General features: G+C 32.1%; 1 protein-coding gene and 1 long non-coding RNA gene across 3 annotated transcripts in view; one reads left to right on the forward strand and one right to left on the reverse strand.

Annotated features, from left to right (window-relative positions):
* Positions 1 to 21,896, reverse strand: part of LOC123700890 (atrial natriuretic peptide receptor 1) — a 245,144-nt gene that overhangs the window by 129,999 nt on the left and 93,249 nt on the right. The window contains exon 5 of the mRNA XM_045648257.1: positions 19,711 to 19,916. Coding sequence (XP_045504213.1) covers positions 19,711 to 19,916 — 206 coding nt within the window. The remainder of the gene's footprint in view (positions 1 to 19,710; positions 19,917 to 21,896) is intronic.
* LOC123700891 lies at positions 74 to 21,289 on the forward strand. Of its 2 annotated transcripts, none has more exons than XR_006752658.1 (3): positions 74 to 257; positions 19,814 to 20,000; positions 21,057 to 21,289. It is a non-coding gene; the product is annotated as an uncharacterized LOC123700891 (long non-coding RNA). The 2 variants fall into 2 exon arrangements; XR_006752659.1 differs by lacking the exon at positions 74 to 257 and adding an exon at positions 12,195 to 12,268.

Raw genomic sequence — 21,896 nt, forward strand, 5'->3', positions numbered from 1 at the left:
AAATTGGATTTGTAATACTGGCAGGGCGCAGGCAAATGAAAAAAAAAATACATTCGTTTGGTTTTGAATTATCTGTGTTTTTTTCACTGTCTAAAAGTGGTCTAAAACAAGGTGTTTATTGGTATAATACCTATTATAAGGTCTCATGAGATTAGAATTGATGAATTTTAAATTTCAAAAGTTGTGTGAAGTTTTGCGTAAAATATAATGTGCAAAGGCTTATTGATTCAATATTATTCTAAAGGATTTCCAAGTAGGTAGGTATGTATTTATAAAATAATTACTTATAGGTACTTATTACCTTTTTAATTTATAATTACTTAAATTACCTTTTTAATTTATTGTTGTTAAACTAGGAGTAACTAGGTATATTATATTATATGGTTTCTAATTCAAATAAAATTATTCACCACGCATAAAAACTGATACCATTCTATTACAATAAACCGTTGTTTAGAAGATACTGCGTATGTATTTTCATTACAATTCAAATTTATCTATATATAATTTAACAGCTGCTGCTAACCCATATAAATATAATAGAATCAAGAACTATTTATGTGTTTATTATTAATTTTATTATATTTGTAGAATGGGTAGGTAACTAGTTATGTTACAGAAATTATAATAAATATATTAAATTTGAACCGAAGGTTATAACATATCCACAAAATATCGCACCTTATTTTATAATGGATGTCATATAAATCTGCGTTTTTAAATCTGACTCAAAATGCCTGAAAAGTTGTTTAATTGGTCGATCTAACAAATATCGTGCCATAGGAGCGAAACATTAGTATGGAAATGTCGCAAAGCATGTTTTTTATTTTCTTTTGATATATGGAGTACCTACCGCATGGGTTTAGTCCTTTATAATATAGTTTGGTTATTGGTTGCCACACTTGATATATTGTTCTAAATACATTTTTAACTAGCTTACCGCCCGCAGCTTCGCCCGCTTTTTCTAAAACCTAATAAATTATATACTTAAACCTTCCTCTTGAATCACTCTATCTATTAAAAAATACCGCATCAAAATCCGATTCGTAGTTTAAAAGATTTAAGCATACAAAGGGACATAGGGATAGAGAAAGCGACTTTGTTTTATACTATGTAGTGATGTAAGTAAGTAAAAACCCAAAAGCTTCTTTCTCTGACGTATTAATTCGTATATTATATTCTTTCCCTTTATAACAAAGTACCACATGTAATTCAACTAACTTCGTTCTACATACATACTGTAATTCAATCAAAAAGTTCTTTAAAACTTTGAAATAGAGATGGTGTAGAGCTTCCTACAATAATTTGTATCCAAGTTACATCTAAGACCTTCACTAGTGTGTTATTTCTATCTGTATCTAGATTTAATTCGAACAATACGACTTGGATTTATTATTATAAGCTTTCAGAATCGTATCTAAAAGCATGGCCCTTAAATTTTAATAGTCTTCATGAATATATATGAAAACGAAGTCCCCTCAAATGTAATACAGTATTATATTATCTGTGGTAACACGAACGCATTATCAATTTTATTTTTACCTTATTACTTTCAAAAAGTACCCTTAATAAAAATAAAGTATAATTCACAAATTTTCGGAATAAACAACATTTTAAATTAACTTATTATGCGTGGCTTGTTTAATGTATCTCGTATCCAATTAGAATTACCTTTGAAGTACGTGAAAAATCTCAAGTTTAGCAAATTTTTTTCATTATCAGTGACGACGTTTTTAATATTTGCATCATAAAAGTTATGTAGGCGGCTAGTCATCAACATAATATGTAAATGAAATTGGATTGTATTATATTATATATGCATTTTGTACAGAACTAGACGTCCGCCTTGGCTTCGCTCGTAGTACATAATGTATACGGTCAGCAGCCTAGAGCAGGAATCAGTATCATCATCATCATCATCAGCCCATATACGTTCCCACTGCTGGGACACGGGCCTCCTATGAGGGTACAGGCCATAATCACCACGCTGGCCAAGTGCGTGTTGGCGGATGACACATGTCGTCGAACTTTTTAATTCTTCGACATGTCGGTTTCCTCACGATGTTTTCCTTCACCGTTCGAGCAGTGGTGATGTTACAACATGCGCAGATAAATTGAATAATCAATTTATTTCCTGCGCGCTCGCCTGGTCTCGAATCAGTAATCACATACATATCCAACGGAGAAACAATTTTGAAAACAGTCCATTAGTTCCGGAGATTAGCACGTAAAACAAACAAATAAACATTTCATAGACCTGTGCAGACCGCCTAATTGGCTTCGCTCGTGGTACATTATGTTTTATAGCATTTAGCAGGGATCACATACATATCCAACGGGGATAGATTGAAATCAATTCATTAGTTCCTGAGGATAGCGCGTTCAAACAAACACTATTTTATTTATTTTTTTCACTGATTAAGCGAGGCGTAATAAACGACAGACAAAACGTGATGAGCCCTTATCTAAAGGACCTGTCAGTGTACGAATGCTGACCTTTATTAATATCATAATTATTTGGGAATGGAATGCTTTTGTTCGGAAAATTGCTGATGACTTATGCGTATAGGATGATTGAAAAACGATTTTCTTTTCAATAAATATAGTCTGAAAAACTGAAAATCTTTTGAGTAAGATAAACGCATGAAATCATTTTATCGTCAGCTATCCTTGATAATAATTATTGTGCCAAAATTGAATTAAATCTGTCCATTTACAGTGGGTCAAAATCGAGTCGGAAATCGGTTACATAGGTACAGGTAAAATTAATAGAAGCTAGTTAAAAAGTCAGTTATCACAAGTATTTAACCATCAAATAAGTATCTATTTACAATTGGATGACTGTATACTGCACTGAATTTTATATCGTGGGAACAGAAAAAGTTTCACAAAAAATATCAAAATGTTTTTTGCTGTTTCAAATGTCATTGACATCTGGAAGTCTGTGGATGATGCCCCAATAGTGATTCACACACGACTTGATCGGAAATGCAATTGTAATACTAGCTGTGCGGCGCGGTTTTGCCCGCATTGCTCCGCTCGTATTGGTCTTAGCGTGATGATAATATTATCTAGCCTAACCTAACCTAACCGTGAAATAATTTTTCAAATCGGACTCGTGATTCTTGAGATTAGCGCGTTCAAATAAACAAACTCTTTAGCTTTATAATAATAGTATAGATAAGTATAAGTATATAAGTATAGATTTCTGCTAAAGTTACTACAAACAATTCTATTAATAAAAATATTGCAATGAAAGTAACATTTCAAAATATCAAACACAAAAATATTAAAAGTTATGTTTTGGTTAAGTATATTAAATTTCATTTTCTTAGTGCTTTCTGAGAAAGTCGTAGACAACATACCTAAAGCTCGAAGTAGCGCGACAATAGATTTTTTTATAATTATTTACGACTGTTTTGAATTTTTATGATAATTAATACTCTATCTCAGGTCTTCACTTACCTTCGAAATACTAATCATTTAAAATTACAAAATTAATGCTCTAATTCATTCCTTTTTTTTTAATAATTTTAATCAATTAATTGTTATTAACAAGAAAGTTAAATATACTTTATCCCGCAAAATATAATAAAATACCAAAATTCCATTTTCCTCGGACTAACTTAATTCTTATTCAAGTTTTTTCTACATACTTACGAATGCTTTTATCGGCACTTAACGAGTCCCACTCTAACTTAATTGATATTTTGTACAAAAACCACTTTTGAAAACATGTTAATAAATAATTATTATCACTGATATACAAACTTTTGAGTTAAAAATGTTCATAGCTTTTTTATTCGGTACAGATTAATTTTTATTTCCTAATCACTATCACTGTCATAATCACCACAGAAATATAGTTCTGTTCTGTGATCATCACTACATAGTATAAAACAAAGTCGCTTTCTCTGTCCCTATGTCCCTTTGTCTTTAAATTAAAATTAAATTAAATCTTTAAAACTACGCAACGGATTTTGAAGCGGGCGAAGCCGCGGGTGGTAAGCTAGTTTTAACAATAAAATAAATGTATAAAAACACACAATTTATAAATTTAGCAAATTTCATAAATGTATGTATAGGTACACTAGCGGTCCGCCCCGGCTTCGCCCGTGGTACATTCTTCTCTACATAAGAACCATCCTCGTACTTCAAGGAATATAATAAAAAAAGAATTATTAACGAAATCGGTTCAGTTGTTCTCGAGTTATGCGCTTACCAACACATTTTGCGATTCATTTTTATATTATAGATACTTAGTCTATTATTAAAAAAGTTCACTAATTATAATGATGGTTATTGTTCGCGATAATATTACGTACTCTATGTGAAGTTTTATTTGTTCAAAACGTAGTTTATGAATTACTTCTTATACAAACACGTCTATTCAGTATTTAGACAAACTAATGTAGAACTTAAATAAAAGAAATGAAAAAGTTTGACCACACCACTTCTAATGTAAAACTTAAATAAAAGAAATAACCTATAATACAATAAAGTACCTACTTAGATAAATCTCACTAGTCACTACCCATCAAATAACCCATCAAAAAACATTTTTATTCAGCAAGTATTAGTTTAAGTGTTTGGCAAATTAAGGCAGTTTAAACAAAATATATGTAAGCTAATGTTTTAAAAATACAATATAAATTAATTTAATTCTCTATAAAGATGTGTTACGGTTTTTTATTATAATGGAATTAAAATCGTGAAACGGTATTTCAATCTGTAGATATTTTTCGTTTTATCGTAGCTTAGTCTCGATTTGCTAAGCCACTTATAAACCCACTTCAGTATCTAATAAAGTTTATATTTAAGAGCATTCACACCTGTGATTCACACTAACAGTCTTTATACGTATATTTAAAGGTATATAGGCCACGCCAAGACATGGTAGGAATGGTAGGATCTTGACCTACACTATACATAATATAAAAAATACGCAACAAATTAACAAAAAACATCGTTAAGGGAACTTCGATAAAAATGCCTAAACACCTAGAAAATTTTCCATGATTTCAGGTTCTCGAATTTGGCTAAAATCCTAACAAAAAATAGGTATGCGTTTTGCTTTTTTTGCACGTAGAAATAAAACGCTTTTTGTGAGCGTGATCACTTATAACAGATGCATAGATATGCATGCATATAGATTTCATTAAACTCCGTTTAAAACTCAAATTTAAATTTTCTTTATTTGCAGAATGTAGAATTACTACAAAGATATTATCTATTAGGTAGGTACCGATTATATACCTAGATTCCTAAACATTCCGTCTCGCAGTTGAGCGTGCTAATATATTATAAATTGCAATACACAATATTATATCACACAACACTAGATCCCATTACAAACTACGTTTTACAAACATTTTAAAATCAAGCATGTAATTTAAATAACGATAATTTCTATTAAAATATATGGTCTAAGATCCGAATATAAGTCGAAATGCAACGGCGTGATAATAGAATGAGACCAATTTTATAATAAATTTAGTGTATTATCCCGGAAATCCCACGGGAACGGGAACTATGCGGGTTTTCCTTTGCAAACGCGGGCGAAGCCGCGGGCGGAAATCTAGTATTATCTAATTCCAAATACCGTATTTTTCGTGTCTTGAGTCTTGACTCGTTATTTCAGCAAGTTAAAGTGTGTAACTCCAAATTCGCGTAAAACGGATTAGCGTAAGTAGGTATATTACTGTACTCGTTCGCACTTAGGTCGTCACTTTACCTCCCGTCACTTTAACTCCCGCCACTTTCACTCGCGTCACTTTAACTTCCGTCACTTTACCTCCCGTCACTTTAATTTGCTTCACTTTACCTCCCGTCACTTTAACTTCCGTCACTTTACCTCCCGTCACTTTAACTCGCGTCACTTTACCTCCCGTCATTTTAAATCCCGTCACTTGCGTCACTTTACCTGCCGTCACATTAACTCCCGCGACTTTCACGTAAAACGGAGTAGCGTAAGTAGGTATATTACTTAACTCGTTCGCACTTAGGCCGTCACTTTACCTCCCGTCACTTTAACTTCCGCCACTTTCACTCACGTCACTTTAACTCTCGTCACTTTAGCTCCTGTTACTTTACCTCCCGTCACTTTAACTCGCGTCACTTTACCTCCCGTTATTTTAACTCCCGTCACTTTAATTTGCGTCACTTTACCTCCCGCCACTTTCACTCACGTCACTTTAACTCTCGTCACTTTAGCTCCTGTTACTTTACCTCCCGTCACTTTAACTCGCGTAACTTTACCTCCCGTTATTTTAACTCCCGTCACTTTAATTTGCGTCACTTTACCTTCCGTCACTTTACCTCCCGTCACTTTAATTTGCGTCACTTTACCTCCCGTCACTTTAACTTCCGTCACTTTACCTCCCGTCACTTTAACTCGCGTCACTTTACCTCCCGTCATTTTAAATCCCGCCACTTTCACTCGCGTCACTTTCACTCGCGTCACTTTACCTCCCGCCACTTTAACTCCCGCCACTTTCACGTAAAACGGAGTAGCGTAAGTAGGTATATTTACTGTACTCGTTCGCACTTAGGCCGTCACTTTACCTCCCGCCATTTTACCTCCCGCCACTTTAACTCCCGCCACTTTCACTCGCGTCACTTTAATTTGCGTCACTTAACCTCCCGTCACTTTACCTCCCGTCACATCAACTCCCGTCACTTTACCTCCCGTCACTTTAATTTGCGTCACTTTACCTCCCGTCACTTTAACTATTATTAAATCTATTAATAATTGTAATAATGTTGGATGAACACTGAAAAAAGAACCAGGAGTGCAGAAGTACACCAGAGCGCTACTAAAGTCTCGAGAGTTAATAACACATTGCCTACTCAACAATATTCGTAGAAAGTCTATTACCACTATATCCAGGCTAGGTTTAATACGAACAGCAAGGATTATTTAAACCACGAAACAAATAGACTGTCATGTTTAGGCGAAGCGTGAATTTTGTTCTAAGCTGCTTTGTAATTTGCGGTAGAGGATTTTGTGTTTAATGGTGTTGCTATGAAATCCGTTTATGATGTTATTGCATCTGAAATTAATGAAAATATACTATATTATGTACCATTTTAAATACGAGAACATTTTTTAGGGGTTAAGTTTCTAACTTTGTTTGCAGGAAACTCCGAAAGTCTGGGTCCGTAAGAAGTCATACTTCTTATTTCCAGGCAGTTTACGCTGTCAATTGAACTGACTGGAAAATTCATATTATGTTCTCAATAACCAGCCATGGTTAATTTTGATATAGTATGAAATATGAATATTGAATAGTCAGTTCAATTCATGACGTAAACTATCTGGTAATATGAGGTCATAATTCATAAATACGGCATCTGATCCGATCATGAAAAATTTTACACCTACAGTACTTATACAGTACACTATTCAAAAGTAGGCTTTTATTTTATTCAACTGGTTTATATATTTAAATGATAATGCATACTCGTATGTTTTAGTGTAGGATATATTTCAAAAACAAGTTGAGATTTATTTTCAAATTTGTTAAATTTTGTAACCGGTATCTATTGACTTGTTTCTATTATAATCCACTTGTGAATTAATTGGTAAGACAAAGTTGTAAAGATTTATATATGTAATTTTATTCAACTACTCTATAATCTCATGTTTTAATATGGAATATGTTAAAAATAGCTTTGGATTTACATAATTATTAATATCTCTCGTATATTTCTGGTGTGTGAAAGAACTAACGTAGTTTCTAGACGGTTATGCAAGCATGACATGCATAATTGTCATTCTGTATGAGTGTCTAAAAATATAAAATCATGTATTTTTTATACAGTTCGCGTATAGCCGGAGCTTTATACACTTCAATATTTGCATGACATGCACCGATCTAAATGGTCAAGCTGCATGCCAGTCTATCTTGCAGGATAGAAAATAATAAGCTCCAACAATCAGCTACCAGCATGTCTGCATGTAGTTTGCACGTCAATAATTCAATCACCGATCTAAACCAAATCTAAACGATTATTCAAGCAAAAACGCATGTCATGCTGCATTATCGTTTAGAAACTTCTTAAACCATCAAGAATATGTAACAACAATTAATAATTATTATGTTAATCTAAAACTATTTTTAATCATACTAAAACATAATAATATCTATGTATTAGACTATTTTCGAACGCTTGAATATTCAGACACTAAGATACGAAATCGTGAAAAGTCGACCTCCAAATAAAGTGTTTGTAGGTAATATATGGAAACAAGATTTCTTATAAACGAAAATCTTATCACTTAATGCTAATCTCTGTCTCGCCCCAGCATTAACCAGGTCGTGTTGATAAAATTAGTTTAAATTTTTCTCAGCTATTTTTATGACAAGAATAGTGGCAATTTTATAATACTTAGAAAAGGCTGTACTTTTCAAATATGCATTTCTTCTAGACTTTGTTCTTTATAAACGGTAGTTTCACATGATGTTATAATAGAGGTCTGTTTCCTTTTTGCGAAATTTTGCTCTCAACGTGCCTCAAGAAGTTTTATATTAAAATTCCTATGATGCAATTTTTTTAAAATCCTTTTTTCAGTATAAGACCCATGCAAATATAAAAAAATTATCATCATTTATACAGGATAAAACAATGTTACGGAATGACGTTCTTTAAGTTTATAATAGCCAGTTATAAATTCCTATATACTAAAAATAAATCAAGCCTAGTTTTATATTACCTTAAAATAATCTTGATCTCAAATCTACTTTTATCTGTCTCAAAGTGCTAAATTTCTATTACCTACAACTTTAAAAAAACAAGTTAGTCCGTTAACTCATTTATTTAAAATGGTACATCTTATATTAGTCAGCTATCTAATTCTCTATTTATTATTAATACTATTAAATCGTTTTTAAATAAATCAAGGAAAGACCCACGTAGGTAATTATAAATTTGATCATTTATTTTGAAATCCTGAGTAATATGATTTTATGGTAATACCATGGTACCTACCTACATTAATCAAGTATAATGGAATATAAGCAATCGGACGAAGACAAGAATCGTGCGGTCGTTGGTGTTCTCCATTTTTATATATGGAGCAGAATCCTGGACGCTGAAGGCGACGGACAGGAAGAGAATTGATGCCTTTGAGATGTGGTGTTGGCGTAAAATGTTGCGGATTCCGTGGACTGCTCGTAGAACCAACGTTTCAATACTGAAAGAATTACACCTAACAAATCAGCCACGTTTATCGACCATATGCCGTCAGCGAATGCTTCACTACTTTGGGCATATTTCACGCCGGAATCCCGACAATCTCGAAAAATTAATAATCACTGGTAAAGTTGAAGGCAAGAGGCTACGAGGAAGGAGTCCCAAGCGTTGGTCTGATCAGATTACCGAACACATGGACCTACCAACGAATACGGCACTACATCTTGCCACGGACCGGACTCGATGGCGACAACTAATTAACGACCCTGGTGGTGGGAGTCACGATCCTCAGTAATGAGGGAACGACTACAGAGAGAGAGAGACATTAATCAAGTAAATTCAGATAATATTGTTTTTTTTTAATATTATGTGTTTTTATCTAAATAAAAACTGTAATGGTAGATTTTCCGATACTAGGTAGGTACATACTAACTAAGCCTTAATTGGAGAAATCAGGGCACGGAATTTTCATCATCACAACATAGTATAGGTAAAACAAAGTCGCTTTCTCTGTCCCTATTTCCCTATGTCCCTTTGTATTCTTAAATCTTTTAAACTACGCCATGGATTTTGATGCGGTTTTTTTATAGATAGAGTGATTCAAGAGGAAGGTTTTACTTAGTATATAATTGATTAGGTTTTAGATAAAGATGAAGTCATATTGTATTTAATTGTAAATTAATGTAAGAACGGAAATTTTATTTGAGATCTTCATTCATTCTTCTTCATTCGTTTAGTATAACGAGTTGAAAAAGGAATGAGGCAACTATTGGCTTACAAGTTTTATTGGTTTTAACTTTTAATGCTTAATTTTCAAACGTAGATGAAATTTTATTTGAGATCTTCATTCATTTAGTAGGTATAACGAGTTGAAAAAGGAATGACCCAGAAAAGTCATCTAACTAAAAGAAAAGGCTGTCACGTTCTGATGTACCTACGTGGCATTAAAGATAGCCCTGATTATATTATATCTATAAAACTAACTTACCGCCCACGGCTTCGCCCGCTTTGACTTAAACCTAATAAATTATATACTAAAACCTTCCTTTTGAATCAATTATCTATTAAAAAAAACCGCATCAAAATCCGTTGCGTAGTTCGAAAGATTTAAGAATACAAAGGGACATAAGGGACAGAGAAAAAGAGACTGTTTTATACTATGTAGAGCTATATATAAATGAAGATATCTGTTTTATTTAGTAAAACTCAAACTGAAAAAGGAGAATGGCAAACTCCCATAGGACTCTGGGCCTGATCGTTACACTGATGATTTATGGGTGATTAAATAGATAAAAATATACAGACTCTATGAATATAATAATTATAGATCTTTTCTATGGGATAGCAGAGATATTGGGATATTGATTAAGATCAATTTTGAATATAACGTTACTAAGGCCCTTCTGCCATTAGGTGCGATACTTCTAGAATACGATACTCGCGTAGAATACTACTTAGATATTTGCTGGCTACCCGATGCTCGCATATTATGCGACTAAATTCATCATTATTGTGCCTCGTTTTTGTGGACCGACGTTATAATAATAATAATTCATTTATTTATTGCAACAACAGTTACGTCGTTATGTCGAGCAATCAGCAATTCCAGTGACGAAGAAGCTCTTGCAGTTTTTCTTTTTTATAGAAATAGAAGACGCCAACGTAAGAGTAAGAAGTACTGGATTCATCCATATATTGAAAGAAACATAAATTGTAGAGTTTTTGTAGCCGAACGAGAACTACAACATGATGATTAGATATTTTTATCTTTCTAACGAAAAGATACGCGCGAGAGTCGAGACGCGATGCAAAAGCGACCGACACGGTCAGTAGTGCTATACTAGTCGCGGACGTGTAGGATACCAGTAGCGTAGTGTGCGAGCCTACATAAAAATGTATGTGAGATACTCCGCGGCGACTAGTCTCCGAGACTTGCAGGATACTTGAATCGCCTATGCGTATCGTAATGGGAGAAGGGCCTAAAACTTCACTCAAATGTCAAAAACAAACATAAACAAATCACTCTTAACTGACACAATTATGATTAATAATTTGACATTTTATTAATGGCCAGCTACCTAAATAAAAATGTTATAATTATTATTGATTAAGGGCTGATTTTTCAATCCTTGGTTAAAACATATTCATCGAATAATGTATTAAACGACCATTTCAAAAACGTATTCTAATTGTCAGTATTTGACAGTTTACAGGTGACATTTTAAAATGTTCGTGTAATACTTTATTGGACGGATAAATTTTAACCAAGGATTGAAAAATCGGCCCTAAGTAAAACATGTTTATATTTTATAGAATGATCTAAATAAATTAAGATATGTGTTAAAAATAAGTTAAGTTTTGCTTCTGATTTATAAAGCATTTGAATTCAATAAATTTAAAAATAAAATATAGACATTCATTCGTATTAATCGATATATTCGACTTTTTTACTCCTGACAACACTGACAATCTCTGCTTGATAAGACTGGTAGTCATAGAAATCTAAATAACAATGCCGGTAGTGAACACATTATCTTTTTTTTCAAAGATTTGTTTTCCCATAGAATCAGGAGTAAATATTTTACCAAGAATTACTAAAAATAATATAATGAATTTTAAATATATTATGATTTCTGTAACAGTTAGGCCCAGTTTCGCCATTCTCCTTTATGAATTTGCTCCACTTGACTTCAAATATAATTAATATGTATAGCTTTTGAAGATAAGACAGATGTTTATCGTAATATATCAATTAGATTTAGAAGCTTCAGATAACTGCTGGCAAGAAGTAAAAAAAGTACGATATTTATTTATTTCAGTATATTACGAGTTCAGTGTATTATAAGATTTATATTTTTAGTTTTTACATAAAGAGCTTTTATTATTAATTACTGCATTTTGTTTATCTGTGCTAACAATATTGAACCTAAGACCTGATTGGTCAATTAGCGCTCGCAAGGACCAATCACGAACACGCATTTGGTCGGACGAAAAGGAAGATGGCGGCGAGTTTTCAATCGGCGCACGGGCGCAGACAGTCAGACACCAAAAGTGCAAGAGTGAGTGGTAACTGGTAGGTAAATTAGATCTATTTCAAAATATCAACTTAAGATTGAAAATATAATTATGTGAAAACAGTTAATTGAGTGAAGCTAGCGTGTGCCTACAGTAGGTAACGTAAGAGAGTATTTTTACTTTTGAAAATTAGAATACCTACCTTAAGCCTAAGTAGGTAGGTACCTTACTACCGATGAATATTTTCTAAAAACAAAACTAGAAAATATAATTAAACTAACTACCTAGTTAAGAAATTCTCAACATAGCTATCAATTTATTATAACTTCCATTTTATACTTGTATCTATAAGTATATTTTATCGAATATATTAATCCGATATCCGAGATTAACAGGAAAAGTTTATGCATACCAAATCATCTGAACACAGAACAAGAAATCAAATAAAAAAACTTGGACAGTTTTTATTATACAGTATACTTTTTCAATACTAATCTCATCATTTCTATATATATTTTGTGTTTGAACTAGCTTCTCGACCTGGCTGCGTTCGAAGTTGACCGTTTTTGTAAGTTTATCAAATTGTAATTTTTACTGTTTTAACTCACATATTGTCTTCCTATTGTAATATAAAACTTCCGGGTATATAGATAATTAGATAGTAAATGAATAAGATTTAGTCAGTAATTTTTTTTATAATTTTAAAATTTGTTATCGTTGTTGTTAAGTATAATAGATTCTCATAAGGATTATAAAACAGTAAAAAAATACAGAGTAGAAATCATACCAAGAATTAAATTCCATTAGTATTCTTCACAATAACTGCTAAGAACGATTCAATCACTCGATTTCTTCCAATAATCCAAACATAATCAAGATACAATAATCAAGGTGTCCGACTGACTACAAAAGGAAAACTCATGCTCAGCGAATCCAAGTAATTGGAAGGAAAACATTAATTGCTAACGAGTCAGCATCTCTAATAGGAATGTTTTTAACTTTCAACATTTCCTTTGTTCGTTGTAGCTAAATAACAATAAGGGATTTCGATTCATAATGTAATCGAAGCTACTATTATATCACTTCATACTTTGAATACATATATAAACTGTATTCTAAGACAACATACCTATTATAAAACAAAAACGCTGTCGCCGTCTGTCCATTCCTCTAAATCTTATCATAAAAACTAAGCAACAGATTTTGAAACAGTTTTTTTTTAATAGTTATAGCAAGGCTTTAGTATATAATTTATTAGGTTTAAGACATAGCGGGCGAAGCCGCGGACGGAAAACTACAAAACTATTAGACAAATATATATACATTTAATTTATGTATTCGGTACCTACTTGCTTTAATTACAGACGACTTATAAGTACGAGAAGTAGGTAACTGTTAAACAGTTTAATTTTGTAATCAACATAATGTATTTATTCCTAATCAAAATGTTAATCTTTGAATATATTAAAGTTGCGAGTTATTTTTAAATTTTAACAACCCACTCTTTTAAGCAAGGTCATTTCGATTTCATACACATAGGTAGGTACATAACATAAAAGACAAGTATTTGAAATTGAAATGAGTCATATTTTATAAATATTATTATTATGTATTCTTGTTGTTGTAACTTGTACCTCTAATATGTTATATTATAGTCTTTCTTATACAAACTACTAGCTGCGCTTCGCGGTTTCACCTGCGTAGCTCCGCTCCTGTTGATCTCAGCGAGATGATATTATATAGCCTTCCTCGATAAATGGGCTATCTAACACCGAAAGAATTTTTCAAATCGGACCAGCAGTTCCTGAGATTAGCGCATTCAAACAAACCCTTCAGCTTTATAATATTAGTATAGATTATACATGGATCGCGGCTTAGAAAACAATTTACCTTAATGGCTAAAAGCAAAGCAATACATTACAACAGATTAGTAAGTTATTACATAGAGATTGGAACACCTTTCGTAGTTTCCAGAACTTGTAAACCAAAAGTTCTATAACTAATCATGATGTACGATGTTTTTCCCCTTGTTTTCAACAATAGTTTCACTATTTGTTGAATGGTGTGTTACTTCGAAAACAAGTCGGATAATATTTCGTACGATTAGGGAGTGTTATTCATACCTGGGCTACTATACTTTCGTTCCAAAAATAATAACATGGCTTATGAAACGATGGTTCTATTGTAAACATGTTATAATATTATGTAGATTAATTTTATTACGTTATAGGCTAGGCGTATTAATTTTGGAAATATGTCACCGATTCACCAATTCGCATCCCTTTATACACCTTATAATCATAAATAACTTGTACCTACATATTAGGTACTATAATCTATCAAGTGATTTAAAATTTACAAACAAAAAAAAATTGCGGACAAAGACGCGCCTCAACTAGCTCCTATTCGATATATCCCTGGAGACGAGACATTCACCAACTAATAGATTGAGTGGTTCACATTTACTGCTGTTGCAAGAACCATTTTCAAATCAAATTACGTTTTTTTTATTACTTATTATAAATTTACTATTATAATTTTACATACTCATTTGAATTGTTCAACGTTTCATTGAATAAATTCTGAATGGTATACATCTTAATAAGTTTCGATAAGTGAAACAGAGACTTAGCTAAGTACCTAAGTAGGTAGGTTACAGTTAGTATGATTTTTTTCTCGTATTATTGTTCATTTATTATTTCTTTATTTGTAATGTTTTTGTATGAGTATGTAGGTATCTTTGCAATAAAGTACATTGGCACTGTGCTGTATACTGAGGTAAAGAGCACAAGCATAACCAAAACGCATATAACATAGTTATATTTATGATAGTATAGTACCTACGTAGTTAAATTTTATAAATAACAAGGCTAACGTTCCATTTGTGCCAATCTATTCCTTGACATGATACTGGGCAAACAACACCACACATCACTTGATATCTATCACACATCACTTAAATTAGAGCATCCACTACAGAAACAATATTATGATTTACACTTATAGTGAAATTTATATAATAACTAGCTTACCGCCCGCGGCTTCGGCCGCTTTATATAAAACCTAATAAATTATATACTAAAACCTTCCTCTTGAATCACTCTATCTATTAAAAAAACCGCATCAAAATCCGTTGCGTAGTTTTAAAGATTTAAGCATACAAAGGGACATAGGGACAGAGAAAGCGACTTTATATAATTTATATAAAGTCGCTTTCTCGTATATAATTTATTAGGTTATAGACAAAGCGGGCGAAGCCGCGGGCGTAAGCTAGTATAAAATAAAAATATCCAGACGATCAGGGTTATAATTGTTAATACAAGGTTATAGATTATAAATCAAGCAAACTCAATTCGAAAACAAACTGAATATCGATATTGGAAAAACGTCAGCCGCAGGAAAACATCCCAATGTGTAAAATATTAAGCCTAGACTACACCTTGACGGTGAAAAATTATCTAGAACGTTTCAGACTATTTTGTTATTGGAAACTTCGAGATTAATCTTTGTTGACGTTTAATAAATTAATACACGTATTAGTGTTTTCAGTTTCGATAAAAACTATCCTGTGTTAATATAACGAGTTTGTAATCTTGTTTTTTTAAATGTGTATGCGAGATTATGAGGAACAAGTGATAACTGCGTTAAAAACAACCGACTTCAAACTTGCACTTGCAAAATTTACAAATACCTACAGACAAAAATGCTCATAAAATAAAAACTACTGGGCCTATCCGAATAAAATTTTTATGGGACCAATTCGACACCATCCCGCATCGAACAAAAAAAGAATCACGTAAATCGGTTCAGAAACCTCGGAGTAATCGGTGTACATACATATAAAAAAAAAAAAAAAATATACCGGCCGAATTGATAACCTCCTCCTTTTTTTTGAAGTCGGTTAAAAATATAATGCAGTAAATCTTGGATATATCTACTATAGATGTCAACTAATTAGGATATAAATAGTAAGAACCTATCACTTAGGCAATGTGTTTTTAAATCTTAAATACCTCGTTACACGGTTACTGTCTATTTACCATATAAATATGCTATATGCTTTCATGATCTACTATTCATGATAATATTATGTTACATTATAGAAACAGACATTATTTTAGTTTTTGATATGTTTTTAAACATTACACACCTACTGATTTGAATAAAATTTGAAGGTGGTAAATGTTAAAAATAATATGTAATGACGATTCAAAATGCTTCTAGAAGAAGTAATTGAATAAATAAATGTTTGAGTTTGAAGAATGTGCTGTAGGTGTGAGGCTTAACATAAAGTGAACCTAACAGTTAATCTTCCGTAAAAATGACTCCAGACCCCGTACCATAGAATATAATTATAAACTTACTATAACGCAACCCCGTACCGAATTTTCAATTATGCACATTATTAAAAGAAATTTAACATTTGGGCGAATCCACACCATACGAAGTAACTATTCTCTAATCTGTGTCCACACAGAGCGAGCAGCCTCGCGAAGTAATTGCGCGAAGCAGCTCGGTCAGTGTGGACGTGGCTCGAGCGAGGAAAATGAAAGCACACAGCAGGCGCTTTCCTCGAACAAGCTACGTCGCGCAGCAATTGATTCGCGAGGCTGCTCCCTCTGCGTGAACTCGCCTAATGTAATACGCGTACTCGAATGAAATTAAGTTTACTGATGATAAATTAACGTTATCTTTAATTGCCAATAACTTATTTAAAAATAGATGTATCTACAATAATTAATTATTATATACGTACGAGATATAATATATTCTACAATGAAAAACAGTTGCAAAATGTAAAATTTGAATATTTAGATGCTAATCTCTAATCCCGTTCCTCCGTATTTATTACAAACTAGCGGTCCGCCCCGGCTTCGCCCGTGGTACATATTAACGTTTTCTCTACATAAGAACCATCCTCGTACTTCAAGGAATATAATAAAAAAAGAATTATCGAAATCGGTTCAGCCGTTCTCGAGTTATGGAATTACAACGAAAAGTGGCATTGATTTTTATATATTAAGAAGATAAATCGGAATAGGCTGGTTTATAAAATTCCATTCCAAAATATATGTCCAACATAAATCATGTCAAAATTATTTTTAGCAGTTCTGTATTTTTTTGGATTCCGTGGTAAAAAAGTTAATAATGTCCAATAAAAGTCAGCCTTTTACATATTACATAGTAAACTGAAACTTGCCTAACTAAAATAATAAAATATGGATGATCTGCATTCTACTGTATAACCGTTATGTAAATTAAAATCGAATTCTAATGCTCCACACTAACTGTAGGGGATCGGCTGCAAATAAAACTTTATAAATTCTTCAATCTTCATTTCTAATAGGTATACAAATTAATTATTAGTATCATCCAGGTACCTACTATCTGAATACATATAACTAAAAGGTGACTGACTGACATAGTGATCTATCAACGCACAGCCACCACTGAACGGATAGGGTTGTTTCAAATTTGACATGCAGGTAGATGTTTGGACGTAGACATCCGATAAGAAAGGATTTTGTTCAATTCTCAAGGGGATATAATAGGGGATGAAAAATTGTATAATAAAAATGTATCTGTATCATGAAAATTTATCTTTTCCACGCAGGCGAAGCTGCAGGCAATAGCTAGTATTTTATATAGGTACATGGAATACCTATATTCTATCTATTTACTTAGGTATACCTGTTTACCGTTCACTACAGACCATTCACTGCTAGATTTTTGTCAAAGTTATTTAATTAACATAATTTTGAAGAAACACGAAAGTTAAAAGCTTTTGACAACAAAATAATAATACACAATTGAGGAGTCGTGTAATACATTTTTTATATTCTATAATATTATGTAGGATCAACAAATAATCTGAAACTGGTTATTCTAATCAAATTATCTAATACAGGCTAATCTAAACAGATTATGCACTAAATCTATCATTAATTATTTCATTCAAAAAAACTGATGTCATCGCTCCTATAAATTAGAATAAAGTAAACAGCGATCTCGGTCTAAGCCATAAACAAAACAAAATAAGGAAATTTTCAGTTCATTTTTGTAGAAAATTAACGTAGGTATATCTAGGTACCTATTTACACTATTGATTTTCTGGCGGAATACTTTGGAACTAAATTTTTTATTTATATAAAAGTATGTAAGTATAAACAATAATTCCAAAAAATAGATTAAAGGTAGTTTAGCTCAATCGTTATTCAAAAAATATACTTATTATGAGTTTTGAAATAGATCATACCCGGTAGTTTATCCAACTACAAAGTAACTACCAATCTAATAAATATTATTTTGAGTATCTATTATCTAACGTTTTACAGATAAGTAGCATTAAATTTATTAATAAATTCCACACAGTGAATAATAGAGGACGAAAATATAAATCCTTGATCCATTTCCTAGATTTACCTACTCTCATTTGTTCCATTTCCCGGAACATTCAATTTATCTTCCGAATAAATAAACTCACTTAATTCAAAAGAGTTATCTATAATAAACATTCATAAAGAATTTATAGGAATAATTATTTATTAGTCCCTCATCCTTTTGAATCAAAAGTTAATACCTATTTTGTTTTTATAACTCTCGATACCCAAAACCGTTTCCATGGCAACAACAAATACATTAATTTATTTTTTATTGAAGATTTGAAGCGATAATCGTTGATTTTCTTTTTTTGATCACGGTGACACATAGTTAATGATAAAAACATGTTAAAGTACGATACACTGTACAGTGTACATGCTTTGCTGCAACGTATATTTTTACATTTTTGATTTGTTATAAAATATTCCGAAGTAAATTAAAATATTTGTTGGTAACATTCATACCCACGCAATTAATTAATGCTATTTTACTAACTAATTAACTTTAAAACCATCAACTTTAATGCATCCCTTTATTCTTCATAAAAGCTAGAACACTTGATGCAAAACGTGCGATATCAAACTTCAAAGTGTAAAGCGAAATACAAAGCGTTTTGTAATATCTACTGAAACCGCATCCCGCACCAAAACCGACTTACTAGCGTAGTTATTTCCAACATGGCGCAATAACGTTTCGTTCCACGGTTTATGCGACTGTAACTCCCTTCCATACACATGCATACCTTCAGTCAGCATGTAATCGTGTATGGTACTAGCCAACAAGTAACCCCCTCTTGAACCGACGTACTCAACAAAGGCTTGAGTTTCGTACAAAAGCGCGGCACGTCTCCAGTCAAATCTGTTGAATGTTAACGCTTATATTTTAGCGCCATCTATTGGTGTAACGGTTAACTACTATGTGTTCTACAACCGCTTTCAACTTACGAAATATCGTCGCGGCGATATTGTGTCTCATGTTACAATCTGACTTAAATAATTAAACTTGTAAATGCTTAAAATAATTTATTTACCTTATAAAAATTACAACTAACATACCTTTCAGACGTTTTACGTTGCCGTAATTTAACACGGTACCTACCGAAATAACTTATCCACTTACTTGTGTATTTCAATCCGAGGTAAAATTTGAGATTTTCAGTATAATTGAGGCCGCCATCTGACGTCGTATCCCATGGTGTATAAATCATTTCTTCTATTTTCAGAAAGTTCGCGAAGGTTTTCATCATGAGATGGCAGGTGGACTTTCCAGCAACGCTGAGTTGCGCTTCAGGTTCGTTGATGAGGAGGAGTTGCCGCCAGTCGTAACTAGATGGCGCGAAAATAGAAAATGTTAGTGCAATTCACACACGTGTGCAGAAAACCAAACTGTGTACAAATAAATGGAACTAGGTACATGTTACTAATAATGTATAATAAATATTTAAAGCTACATACATAATCAATTACCTATTTTCTTACTTTTTTGTATCAATTGTATATTTTTGTTATTGTTATAGATTATAGACTAAATAGGTTCCTAGATTATCGTCGTAGACCTACATACTACCTACATACTCGTATCATAATAAATTTATTCCTCAGATAGAATGAATTAATAACAAAGTATGATTCCAGACAATAACAATAGGCACATGCTGTCTTGAGTAATTTAAAGAAAATGTTACCGTTCGCGTTGGAAAGGAAATTTTAATTTGAACACGTTCATTTCATTAATTTTAATTTAACCCCATTAGTCATTCTGTAAAGTTCATTATTTTAATGCTTTGTTGTGTTTTGTTTATTATTAAGCTAGAAGCTACTTCATTTTTAGCTAAATAATTACCCGCCTTCACTCCTCCTTCACTAGATTGGAATCTCTAAACGTACCTACCTAACGTTTCAAATAAGGATAGGTATTTGAACTTTTTTAGTGGGGATGTCTTTGTATATACCCAAGTATATACCTAATAATAAGCTATTAATAAAATATATCTACACTAATATTATAAAGAGGAAAACTTTGTTTGTTTGTTTGTTTGATTGTAATGAATAGGCTCATAAACTACTGGACCGATTTTAAAAATTCTTTCACCATTCGAAAGCTCACATTATCCACGAGTAACATAGGCTAGGTTTTATCCCGGAGATTCCACGGGAACGGGAACTATGCGGGTTTTTCTTTGAAAACGCGGGCGAAGCCGCAGGCGGAAAGCTAGTCACTTATATATTTACATTCACAGAGCATTCGAATTCACGCTTGTACATAGAGCTTTGCGGCACTTATATAGAGCAGCTAGGTATAAACTCAATGAAAAAGCTACAGTGAAGAGAGACGCGTGATTGAATCCAGCCTTCATTATATTTCGTTTTTGGATACTTAGAATTAAAACCTACTTAGTATGAAAAAAAGCGCGCATCGGAATATTATGGTGTATCTGCTTTACATTAATAATATTTCGTTTTCAGAAGGAGCCTGGAGATATAGTTTGAAGACGGGTTGTACTAAGTAAATAACAATATATTATAATAGAAAAATATGTAGTCTGTACTTACTATATTTATGTTAAGTGTATTTGGTGCAAATGTGCAAAGCAGACTTACCTTTTAACATTGTTACATGAAAGCAAAATTTCCACACAACCGTAGATATTATAAGAACTTATGGAACCATAATATGATTTCCATAAGATTTTCTCAATTATATTGTTTGGTAATAAAATATATATAATGTATAAAAAGTAAGAACTACTATAAAACAAAGAAAATACACATAAAATGACCACCAATGCTAACAACTTACAACAGAGCTTTAAGTTTTAAAGAGCGGCATTTTCAGTAAAATAACGAAAAATTCTCCTCTCTATTACGAATGCATTGTGTGGTTTTAATTTAGTAGCAAAATACTTACATTTGTTAGTTCTATTTGTTCTGCTAGTTATGTAGAGATAAGAGAACATACTAGAATTTTTTGAGCAAATTTCATTTGTTTAATCGTAACATTTTTCTTACAATTATTTTAATAAATTCTCTAAGTTAACCTTTCAATGTAGCTTTAGTGTTTAATTAAGTGCTATGTAGTTCTTGTTAACGTTTTATTGAGTTTGTTGATCAGTGTTATAAATTGAGATTTATTATTATATAATACATATTATGGTTACTGTGTAACTGGAATACCTAGGTATTTTTTTTGCAATAACAATAAGCTTTTAGAAATAATATAGAGTTTATATTTATTTATGTATTTAAACATAGAGGCATAATTCTATACACACACACATACTCGTAATAGGTGCATAATTTAAAAAA

Source organism: Colias croceus, chromosome 20 (genome assembly GCF_905220415.1).
Source record: "Colias croceus chromosome 20, ilColCroc2.1".
NCBI classification, from domain to species: domain Eukaryota; kingdom Metazoa; phylum Arthropoda; class Insecta; order Lepidoptera; family Pieridae; genus Colias; species Colias croceus.